The sequence below is a fragment of the Phoxinus phoxinus genome (genome assembly GCF_949152265.1).
Source record: "Phoxinus phoxinus genome assembly, chromosome: 9".
Taxonomy (NCBI): domain Eukaryota; kingdom Metazoa; phylum Chordata; class Actinopteri; order Cypriniformes; family Leuciscidae; genus Phoxinus; species Phoxinus phoxinus.
In genome coordinates this window covers 681,425-692,841 of record NC_136884.1, presented here as the reverse complement: position 1 = coordinate 692,841, position 11,417 = coordinate 681,425, and the positions used below count along the sequence as shown (strand labels likewise).

Genomic DNA, 11,417 nt, shown 5'->3' with positions numbered 1-11,417 from the left:
TGTGTGTGTGTGTGTGTGTGTGTGTGTGTGTGTGTGTGTGTGTGTGTGTGTGTGTGTGTGTGTGTGTGTGTGTGTGTGTGTGTGTGGCAGTCTGCATGTCTGGAGAAGGCGATGTCATCTCTATCCATAGCCTATGTAATTATTTATTCATGTGGTTGGGACTATTAGCATTGTTTGTATTGTCTGGTGAAACACAACAGGCTCTTCGTGAATATTTGGATGCTGTGTTGTTTTAATCAGTATTGGTCATTCCAAATAAAATAATCAAATGTGTGTGTGTGTGTGTGTGTGTGTTCATTGAAACAAATCCAGATTTTTTTAATGCTCTTTATTTAATGATAATGAATAAAGCAAAAGGCGAATAGAAAGCTGTGTGTGTGTGTAATGTTCAGACATCCTCACATTAATTCACTTTCAACATCAGATAAAAATGAAAGAAGCAAAGCTTAAAAGTAACATCATCCAGACATCATTTCTATGGGTCAGAAGACTTTAAACACTTTAAACACTTTAAACACTCGTCAGGAATAAAGTGTGTGTGTTCAGCTGATTAACTGCAGTTTGGTGCCTTAATACCTGGTTTAGCATCATTTTCATTTGCCTCGAAATGAATAGGTCGACATTTGTTCTCGATTTTTTCACAGCCAAGAATCACATATTGTAGCATTGGTTTGACCTCTGTGACCTGCCTTCTCTCATTGACTTGAACAGTGTAGAAGTTGATCCGCTTCTTGCTGATGCAGAGGTTTCTGCCCGGATATATCTTTCCCGCTGTTGAACACACACCTAACACATTCCTGTGTTCTGATACGGGAAAGAAGCTCTGAATCCCCCGGTGCCAGGTGTCAGTTCTGTCAATGAACGTCTGCCATTGATTGATGTCGGCACTCTTTGGGATTTTTTTGTTTAGGTGGTGTGTAACGAAGGTTTCATATTTATCTGGATCCACCGCATTCTCACAGCGCTGACTCAGACCCGGCTGGAGTGTGAGACTCAAGATGATCACGAATAACAGCATTTTTAGGATCTGGGGATATTTTTGTAAGATAAACATTTGAGATTGCAGATTCACTGTTCTCACAAACCATACAATCATAGAAAAGTACATTTTTACTTGTTTAATTGCAATACAAAGAAACACTTTACCATGAGGTTTCACTAGTTAACATTAGTTACTGTATTTGTTCATCTTTGTTACCGTTAGTTCAGAATACATCTGTTCATAGTTTGTTCATGTTAGTTCACAGTACATTAACTAATGTTAACAACTTTTGATTTTTTTTGTATTTATTTATTTATTTGTTTGTTTGTTTATTTATTTATTTGACAGGGACAGTGTACATTAATTAGCATTGCTGCAAATGCACCAGAATTAGCCAAAAGGCTATTTTTCATCCGTTGTCCCTGGACAGATCTAAAAATGGTCTACCTAAAAAACACAATAAGATTACAGTGAACAATACAAATATAAAAAGCAGTAAAACAGATATAACTCTTCAAATCCTGGTGATAAATACAATGTAGAAGCTCATTAGCCTAATACAGACATAAATAATTTTTTATATATATATATTATATACATTATAATATAATAATGTATATACATTATATACATTGACACAGCTGTGTATATGTAGCCTGGGTTTCCCCATACTGCCTTTGCGCAGCGCGATTTTATTCATGCTGAAAGGCAAGGGTTAGGGTTACCCTAACCCTAACTCTCAACGAGAATTGGGTCTGGCGTTAGCCAGGCTAGTGTATATGTGTATGTGTCTAATAATGTATTATTAAATGCTGAAATAAGAGTAAATTAATTAGTTCACCCAAAAATTTCAATTCTGTAATTAATTTCTCGCCCTCATGTCGTACCAAACCTGTTCATCTTCAGAACACAAATGAAGATCTTTTTAATGAAACCGAGGGATTTTAGTAAATTATGTTTTTCCCGCACAAACAAACACTCGCGTCGCTTCATAAAATGAAAGTTAAACCACTGGAGTCATATTGAGAACTTTAATGATGTCTTTCTTATCGTTCTGGACCTTGAATGTGTAAATTGCGCTGCTTCCGATGGAGGGACAGAAAGCTCTCGGATTTCATAAAAATAATATTAATTTGTGTTCTGAAGATATGGATGTGGAACGACAGTAATAATTACATAATTGACATGTTTGAGTGAACTAACCCTTTAACATTAAGAGTAATAAATGCTGGAGATATTGTTCATTCTTAGTTCATGTTAACTAATGAAACCTTAAAGTGTTACCAAGAAAATCTCTATTATTGATTCATTTCTGCAATTAAATTCAAACATAATATTGTTAAAAAGTTTTATATATCAGATTCAGATTTATAGCTTACACACGAGGACTTGGTCTTTGTGACAGAAGATTCCAGAGGGACAACTATTAAGACATGAGTATAAAGTAAATGAGTAAAAAAGAAAAAGAAATGTATGTAAAAATACACAATAGACAAAAAAGGGAACAGACAATACAAGTACAGATATACAATTATACGAGGGAAAGTGAATAATCTAAATACAGAAAGAAAGAAAGACCAGGAAGAATACATTACCGTGGAGAAGAGTCTGTGTCGAGTCAAATGGAGTGTGATCTTAGTTTGAGCGTTTGCTGGTGTATCTGTGAGTTGGTGTGTGTGTGTCTTATATACGCATACTGTAGGTCGTCAATGATGTCACAAGAGGAAGAGGAAAAGTAAGTGTGCAACTGTTTGTCAGTAAAAGATTAGCCACTTCTGAAGAAGCGTTCTGGGATAAATAAAATAAAAAAACATTCTACAAAAATGTTCAAAATATTTCACTAAGCCCACTTAGATATTAATACTATCAACTGTTCTATCAGACTGTTATTAGGCTTACTTTTAAATTCAAATACTTATGTTATTGTAACTGAGACCGATAAGGGAGTTCAGGGTTTTCCTCTTTCACATGTTTGAGAACATAAGTCTGAGTGAATCATTTATACATTCCTCAGTGTCATGAACCCGTGTGTTAGCTGGACACCTCAGATTTGCAAAAAGTCTCTAGAAATGTGCGTGTAAAGCTGTGGAAAAGTGGAATTGTAGAGGGCGCGAAGAGGGCAGACAACCACCAGTAAAACACAGACCTGCAACACACTCATTATGATTATACAGTGTGATGGATTTTTAAATTAATCATAACTTACATTTATTTTTCTAGCAGGAACAACATTCATATGCTTTTTCGTGACTTTTGAGTGTGTGAGTGTATAAATAGCAAATAAAGGAAATGAAAGTAGCTAATCAAGGAAACAGAGTTTGCTTCTACCTAGTAACAGAATGGTTTGCTTATATGAAGAACCAATCAAATTGTAGGGAAATTATGTCATGTATTATGTAATTTTCGCCATGCTCCTATTCTATAAGAGCTGTTGTATTCCTCCTTTTGCTGGTGGGATTCTCTCTAAAACTTGTCTGAGATCCTCCGGCCGTGATTAAAGCATATTCAAAGGCATCACCTGGAGTCTGATTATTATTTCTGCGCAGTAAGTTAGTTAGTGGAACAAGTTACAGGTTAGACACTAAAGACCTTATTCCCGAGTGATGCTGTCAATAGGGGGCGAGACGTCGTTCGACTCTTTGTGAGACTCTTAGGCGGGGTTAGATTGCGGTCAGGTAACTCTAATTCACCTTTGACTAAGCCCCGCCCCCCTTAGTTACTGTTGCTACCTCCGACAACTTCATCTGGGCTCTGGTGTGGTATCAACATGGCTTATGCTGTGACGGCTCTTCCTGCTGACATTTTATCAAACTTTTATAAAGCAGCAAATAAAGTGTCTGATAGAAGTAGGCAGAAGGGGCTCAGTGTGCGTTCGAAGGCTTTATTCAAGACATACCGGAGAAACGCAAGCAGCAACAAGGCATCCAAACAGAGGCAAAAGCATAACGGTCACAGTCAAAACATGACACCGCATATCCTAATGGAGACGGAGGCTGGGACTCACAATATCAGGAGCAACACTGTTCATGCAGAGCTGGTCTCTATTCACTTCTATAATCGTTATTACAAAGCAAACCAGCATAAAACTGTCTAACTAGTGTAACTTCACAGTAAGGTTAAAAGCTAAATGTATCTTAGAGCACAAGTGTGTTGTTGATCTCGAGGGGTTTCGCTGACTGAGGACGTCCACACAGTTTAATCCAAAGGCGACACTTGTCAGGATTTGACTTCGGTTTTGGGAAGGGAAAGAAATGGACACCCCCTCCAACCTCTCTGGGAAACGTGTATCTGTGTTACTAACGCCCCAGGCACAACGCTTAACCATATTTTTGATAAAACTACGACGGTAATAGCCTCACGAGACCAAACATATGAGACGCCGGTGTTAAAGTCAATGGAGCGCTGTGAAGAAGTGTCGGACCGCTGTGGAGCTCGTTCTTGGCTGCGCTGTGATTGGTCAATCTACATTCTAGGGCGTGACTTAGCCAAAGGCGAATTCTTGGGCATTTTATTTTTTTGCGGTAAGAATATAGCTATGCTTAGGCCAGCGTCAACCCGCATGTTCAGAGACAGCTCAACTGAGTATAATATATATATTTTTAACAACAAACTGCCAAAACGACAGAGAAACATATAAGAACATTTAAAAGGTCTAATAACATTTTCAGTACATTTAAGACACTGCAGTCTCTAAACAAACGACACTCATCAGTTTGGTTCATTTGGTCCGGATCAAGGGGTGAAAAATTATACCTTTTCACAGCACACTGATTGCTCTGGTCCGAATCAGTCGATGAGTTGCTGAAACGAACCAAAATACAGTCACGTGACAACATCCACATCACTCGTTGGCCAGATGTGTCTTGAACGTATTTCCATAACTGCACTTCGATTGGTCAGGATTAACGTGAGGGAAAATTCCAACAGAATCTATGAAACCCCCTTTCCCTGAGCTGTTTGCTAAACAAAGTGAAGATTTCGAGTTTTTGGAAGTTGGGACCTAATATGGTCATCAGACCAAATTTCTATGAGGCTCCGCACCTCCTCACAACTCCAAGTTTGTCTGTGAGCGGCCATGCTAAAAGTGCTAATACTGTCAACAAACATTAGTCCTCATCCCATAATGCACAGCGCCGCTGACTACGGCAGCTGGTTTAGCCCAAAAATGCGCAGATCTTTGGCAGTTGGGTCTGTTCGAGGTCGGATCACGTTTTTACCACAAGCGAACCGCTCCAGAGTTCATTTGAAAGAATGAAATTCTAATTCATTCTTGTTTGGTCTGCTTTTGGTGCGCACCCGACTGCGATTGCTGCATTCACACCGGCCCAAACCAACCGCACCACCACGGGAGACAACAAACTCTAGTGCGATTCAACCCAACTAAATGAGGCAGGTGTGAAAGCACCCTAACACAGGGTTCAGGGTCTAAACTGTTCACACTTGTTTCTAATTAGTGATGTGACATTTAAACCGAGGCGTCGGAGCTTGTGTCGAGTAAGAAATGGGCGTGTCAGATGAAGCCGCGATTCGAGGCTTGTGTTGTTAACGTGAAAGTCACGTGACTAATGACAAACTAGGCCTTGGTTTGTGTGGATACGTCACCGGTTCGGTCTGAGTGTCGCTTCCGGATAAAGCGGGTTCGAAACTCACGCCAGCTTGTGGGTGTTTTCAGGACTGTCAGAGAGTCAGAGAACTCTCATAGTCATTGTCGTTATTGTGTCATGTGTTAGGGCGGTATATTATTACATTATATCAGGTTAGAATAGTTATAGTTTATTGTTATTATTAATTATAGTAGCTATAGTCTTGTTAATTACATACGATTATTTGGATTGCTTTGGATCTGGACTGGACTGCTTTATGTTTTGGATTGCACTTTTGGATTGGTTTGCTTTTTGCGACCTCTTCCTTTTTCCTGGTAATGGAGCCAGCAAGAAAGAGGAAATCCTCCCCTGTCTGGGCTCAACAGAAGCATCCATCCTCGTTTATACCAGCTGGCACTGGCATTCTTATGTTCCCCTGCATCATCTGTTCCTTGTGAAAGGATCTTTTCCAAGGCTGGAGAGGTTTTGTCCAAGAAGAGGAATCGTCTAAACCCCAACACACTTGAAAAACTTCTGTTTCTCAATAAAAATCTACATTTAGTCATTTAGCAGACGCTTTTATCCAAAGCGACTTACAACTGAGGACTACAGCAAGCGAGTCATCGTGAAGAGGCAAAAATAACGCAAGAAGTGCTCAAAATACAAAGTTCTGGCATTGCTCAGAGTAGCATAAGCCAAACAAGGGAGGATTAAAGGAAGATTTTTTTTTGTTTTTTTGTCGAAAAAACCCCCATTGTAATCCTTCCTTCACCCAGCCCAAAATGCAGTGTTGCAGTTTGCTCCTATATATATCCCCAGTCCCATAAGCACAACACTGCACTAACTAGTAATAGATCACTGCACAAAACCCCCCAGAAACAATCCTTAACTTTTCCCAGACCATCCTGTTGCAGTTTACTTTATTACACTCCCTCCACCATAAGCACTGCACTCAACAGTGTCACTTTTGTTGTTCATACTGTCACTATCCAAACAATTTATGAATAATTAATTAACTGTGTGTGTGACAGTTGTCTCTGCACAAGTAAATTCAGACAGAGAAAGATACATGTTTTATACCCAGCCAATGGACAAATGTCTGCTCAGGTCTTTTTATTATTGCAAATGAAAGGTTGCAGACATTAACAGTGAGAAGAAAATAAATATATAAAACAGAACGGGGGCTATACGGACATCATAAGTCTGCTCAGGTGGTTCAGAATGAATTAATTTGTCTGTTATTTCTTTGCACAGGAGCTATGCGTCACTAGTGAGCAATGCTGAATGAAGCTTTGAGTAATGACACTTTGGGCGAAGCAATGGGCTGCGAGGTCTCAGTGGTTCAGGAAGCCTCATTTTGCCATCACTATTTCTAATGATGTGACCCAACCAACTGTAGGAGATGAGGCGAGGACTCAAATGCAGAAGAAATAAAGGCTTTTATTGAGCAAAAAATAATTTCTTGTCGTGAAAAGACAACGACAAAGAATTCTTTGTTTACATTATATACACTATATTCTAATTAGAGTACTTTTCCTGCTTTTTCCTGCGTTTTGCAAAGAAGAATGCTTGCTTTTTTCCCCGGAAAGAAGGACTAAGCTTTTTAATAAAATGAGGAAATGATGTTGTGTAAACAGATGATATTTCTGGAATTAAGCAATAGGTTTCATTTGAGTTTAGCTGGTTTTCTGAGAAATTTCAGACAGCTGCCTTGATATATGCAAAAAGAAGAAGAGTACACTTCTGAGGGGTCAGCACAAAACATTTTTAGAGTGTTCTTAGTTATGCCATCTTTTAAGAGAACACTCTGGGAACAAAAATAAAACTATGCTGAAAATGTTATCAGAACTGAACATTAGGGGATAATGTTCTAACAATGTTATCATTAAACATTTTTAGAATGTTTTTAAAGAATGTTATCCTACCTTTTAGGAGAACATTCTGGGAACTGAAATAAAACTATCCGGTGAAAACATTTTTAGAACACTGCATGGTAATGTTTTAAGAAAAAATTTTGAACAAAGATTTTCTGGGTTACCGCACGCTTTTGATTGACAGGATATAATCGGCACTGATCATCGTCCTAATTATCATTATTCTAATGATGTGACCAAACCAACTGTAGGAGATGAGGCGAGGACTCAAATGCAGAAGAAATAAAGGCTTTTATTGAGCAAAAAATAAAACAAAACTACACGACAAGGAAACTTAAGTGATAAAGGGAAGGATGTTTTATTAAATCTATATAATAAAGTATGGATGGATGGATGCATTCCTAGATCATGGAAGGAGTCTATAATTATTCCTATTAGGAAACCTGGGAAAGAACCCCAAAAAGCGAATAACTATAGCCCTATTGCTTTAACCTCCCAGAAGGGAAATACTATGGAGAGGATGATAAATGACAGGCTTAAGTATTGGGTAGAAACTAAAGAATTGATGCAAAATTATCAAAGTGGATTCAGGAAAGGTAGAGGTATGGATCCCTTTGTATGCCTTGAAGATATAATAAGGAAGGCTCAGGTGAACAAAGAATCTGTAGTTGTAGTATTTTTTGATATTGAAAAGGCATAGGCTAGTTATGGATCTTATATTGCATTTCTGTCAATAGATCCTCAGAAATAATACACATTGCACCTTTAAAACTTGACACTTCTGTAGTTACATCGTGTACTAAGACCGAGAGAAAATGAAAAAAGTTTTGATTTGGAATATGATTTGGAATTATACTCTCATTCCTGCGAAATAATCAGGGAACTGCCGCCGTACACCAGCGCAATGATATTACGCAGCGCCTGAAAGTAGTCCCCAGCTCCGTAACTTCCACCGTGAAGTGTGTAATATCATGGAAACTAATACTTTTTGTTTTTCAGGATTCTTTGATGAATAGAAAGTTGTGTGTGTGTGTGTGCCCTTAAAACAGGAAAATCTCATTTGATTTGATTGTAAGTGTTAAGAATAGAATATACTGTATGTTTCCACACTCACTCGCTCACACACACACACACACTTTTGATAACTAGGCTAAATCAAGGTTAAATGTAGTGTTGTGAATGTGTGTATGAAGGGGATGTAGAATGAAAGGAATTATATTGAGCATTTACTCACAGTTCAGTGTTCGGTGTACGGGTGTCCTCTAGAGGTCGCATAGTAAATACATTTATTTATTTGTTTGCTTGTTTTATTGAAATGTGATAAATTATAGCAAACTAAACATTTTCTGCATGTTTTCTAAAAGTATTACCAGACTGAGATTGCAGACGGCGCTAATATTGGTGAATCTGCCTTTGTAAAACAGTGAATAACTTCACCTGCCCAGACCAGGAGACACACACACACACCGGTTCTGTTCTCTTTCAGCCGCACACACACTTTCAGCCGCAAAGAAGCACAGGTAAGCGTCTTCTGTCCCTCAGCTCTCTCTCTGTGTGTGTGTGTGTGTGTGTGTGTGTGTGTGTGTGTGTGTGTGTGTGTGTGTGTGTGTGTGTGTGTGTGTGTGTGTGTGTGTGTGTGTGTGTGTGTGTGTGTGTGTGTGTGTGTGTGTGTGTGTGTGTGTGTGTGTGTGTGTGTGTGTGTGTGTGTGTGTGTGTGTGTGTGTGTGTGTGTGTGTGTGTCCTTTACTCTGAGCGTTTGTCTCACTCTTGAACTGGAGAATAAAGTTCACGAAGCCGCTCGTGCGCACGAGTCTCAGCGGGAGCGCGCGCGTCACAGATCGGCACGCGTCATGTTTGTGTTTGAGAGCAAATGCTTTGGATTTCACTTCACACTTTAAACCAGTGCTAAATACCTCATGAGATTAAACCACACACACACCATCTCATTATCACCAAATCATCATATATATAAAGAGCCATACCTGTAGATGAGCAAGAAAGTTATGAAAGTGAATGTTCCCTGAGCGCTCAGATCTTATTTATTGGGCACATATACGACCGTTAAGGGGACATTTGATCATTTTGGAGCCACTTTTGAACGCTTTCTAAACATTCTGGAACAAGTGTGGCTGGTAACATGTAAAACGCCAGGCAAACGTCCAACTAACTAAACTTTACTGTTATTAAAGAGAGTTCTCAGTGAACGTGTCAGCTCGCCATGTGTTTGGCGGGAGTGTGACATCATCACACCTTCACCAGCGCGCGTGTCAGACGCGAGGCGTGAACGCACCGTTTGGCACGAGCGCGCGTGCGTGTATATAAAGGCTCCAGACTTCAGTCCGAACATCATTCTCTTCCGCTTCTCTGTCCACCAACATCATGGAGAAGATCTCTCTCACTCGCGGAGTATTACACGCCGACACGAGACCCTGGAGACCGTGGGTCAATACAACCAGCAAAGGACGCACAACTGCCACTCATAAGGTACGAGGTGAGATAATCAATAATATTGAACTCTGATTATTGTGTGAGCAAAATATCAGATACTAAAAAAATCTGTCTTCATTCAACAGCCTTATGACAGACCATCAGATGAGCAACTCAAAGTCTCCACCACACACCCTGTGAAGTAAGTAGATCACGTGATGATGTTGATATGATCACGTGATGATGAAGATGTTGATATGATCACGTGATGATGTTGATATGATCTGCTTCTCCACAGATTATGAACTCACTGTTTAAACTTGATTTTCTCCAGGTTGTTCTGGCCCAGATCCCAGTGTTTCGATCACTTGTACCAGGAGGCGGAGCTTCTCCTGAGGAATTACCCGGTCCAGGCCTCCATCTGCCTTTATGAGGACTCACACACTGAGGATGAGGAGGAGGATGAAGAGGAGCTCCACTGAAGACCTTCATCACTGCGCACATCTTATATTTATATATGGACTCCACATTCTGATTCACTTTATTTAGTTATTGAATGTAAATACTTGTGGATATGTACAGTGTATAAAATTGCTTCATTTGTAAGTTTAATGTATTATTATTATTATTTTTTTAGTATTTATGATAAATTATTCTACATGTCACTTATTTAATTGAAATAAATATTTAAATATTCAAAACTTTATTTTCTGATCGTTCTTTGAATCACAGTGTTGTAAAGAAGTCTAAATAAGTGACTGAAGTGAACTTTAGAGTAAAAATGACAATATAAAAATCTAATGAAGATCTGTTCATTCCTGCAGTTTTCTATCGGCTGTGAGAGATATTGACTTTACAAGAGCAGTTTCTGTATAAAAGCCCAAAATATATGCTCTGAAAATGATATTTCTGAAGATTTTACAACGTTTTGCGAATGTTAAGTGAACATTCCATTCTTCAAACATTATGGAACGTTACTTTTGAATCTGAACGTTCCGAAACAAGTTACATTTAAAAACTGTTACATTTAAAAACCGTTACATTTAAAAACTGTTACATTTAAAAATCGTTACATTTAAAGTTAAAAGTTAAAGTCTGAACGTGTCATGAAGCATTTCACTGCTGCTTTCCCACACTGACTCCTCTCTCTCTCTCACACACACACACACACACACACACACACACACACACACGCTAAAGTGAGCTCCATTATAGTTCATATTTTTTATCTCATCAGTGTAGTAGAGTGTGTGTGTGTGTGTGTGCATTGAAGTGTTGTTATGGGAATATACTGGTGTGTGTGTGTGTGTGTGTGTGTGTGTGTGTGTGTGTGTGTGTGTGTGTGTGTGTGTGTGTGTGTGTGTGTGTGAGAGAGGAGTCAGTGTGGGAAAGTGGCAGTAAAACAGTGAAACGCTTCATGACACGTCCATGTAACGCCTGTGTGTGTGTGTGTGTATGTGTGTGTGTGTGTGTGTGTGTGTGTGCCCATTGAGGTGTTGTTACGGGAATATAACGTGTGTGTGTGTGTGTGTGTGTGTGTGTGTGTGTGTG

At 39.1% G+C, this 11,417-nt stretch overlaps 1 protein-coding gene and 1 long non-coding RNA gene across 2 annotated transcripts; one reads left to right on the top strand and one right to left on the bottom strand.

Annotated features, from left to right (window-relative positions):
* Nucleotides 1-217: 217 nt before the first annotated feature.
* On the bottom strand, nt 218-2,643 carry LOC307004355. Its single transcript, XR_013799011.1, has 3 exons — nt 2,578-2,643; nt 2,362-2,405; nt 218-1,027 (listed from the first exon to the last, which is right to left on the bottom strand). It is a non-coding gene; the product is annotated as an uncharacterized lncRNA (long non-coding RNA).
* Nucleotides 2,644-9,818: 7,175 nt separating this feature from the next.
* On the top strand, nt 9,819-10,348 carry LOC307004027 (protein ripply2-like; the record flags this gene model as incomplete). Its single annotated transcript, XM_079622968.1, has 3 exons — nt 9,819-9,923; nt 10,013-10,068; nt 10,201-10,348. 3 exons carry the CDS (start codon nt 9,819-9,821, stop codon nt 10,346-10,348), a joined length of 309 nt encoding a protein of 102 aa, XP_079479094.1.
* Between the last annotated feature and the right edge of the window lie 1,069 nt (nt 10,349-11,417).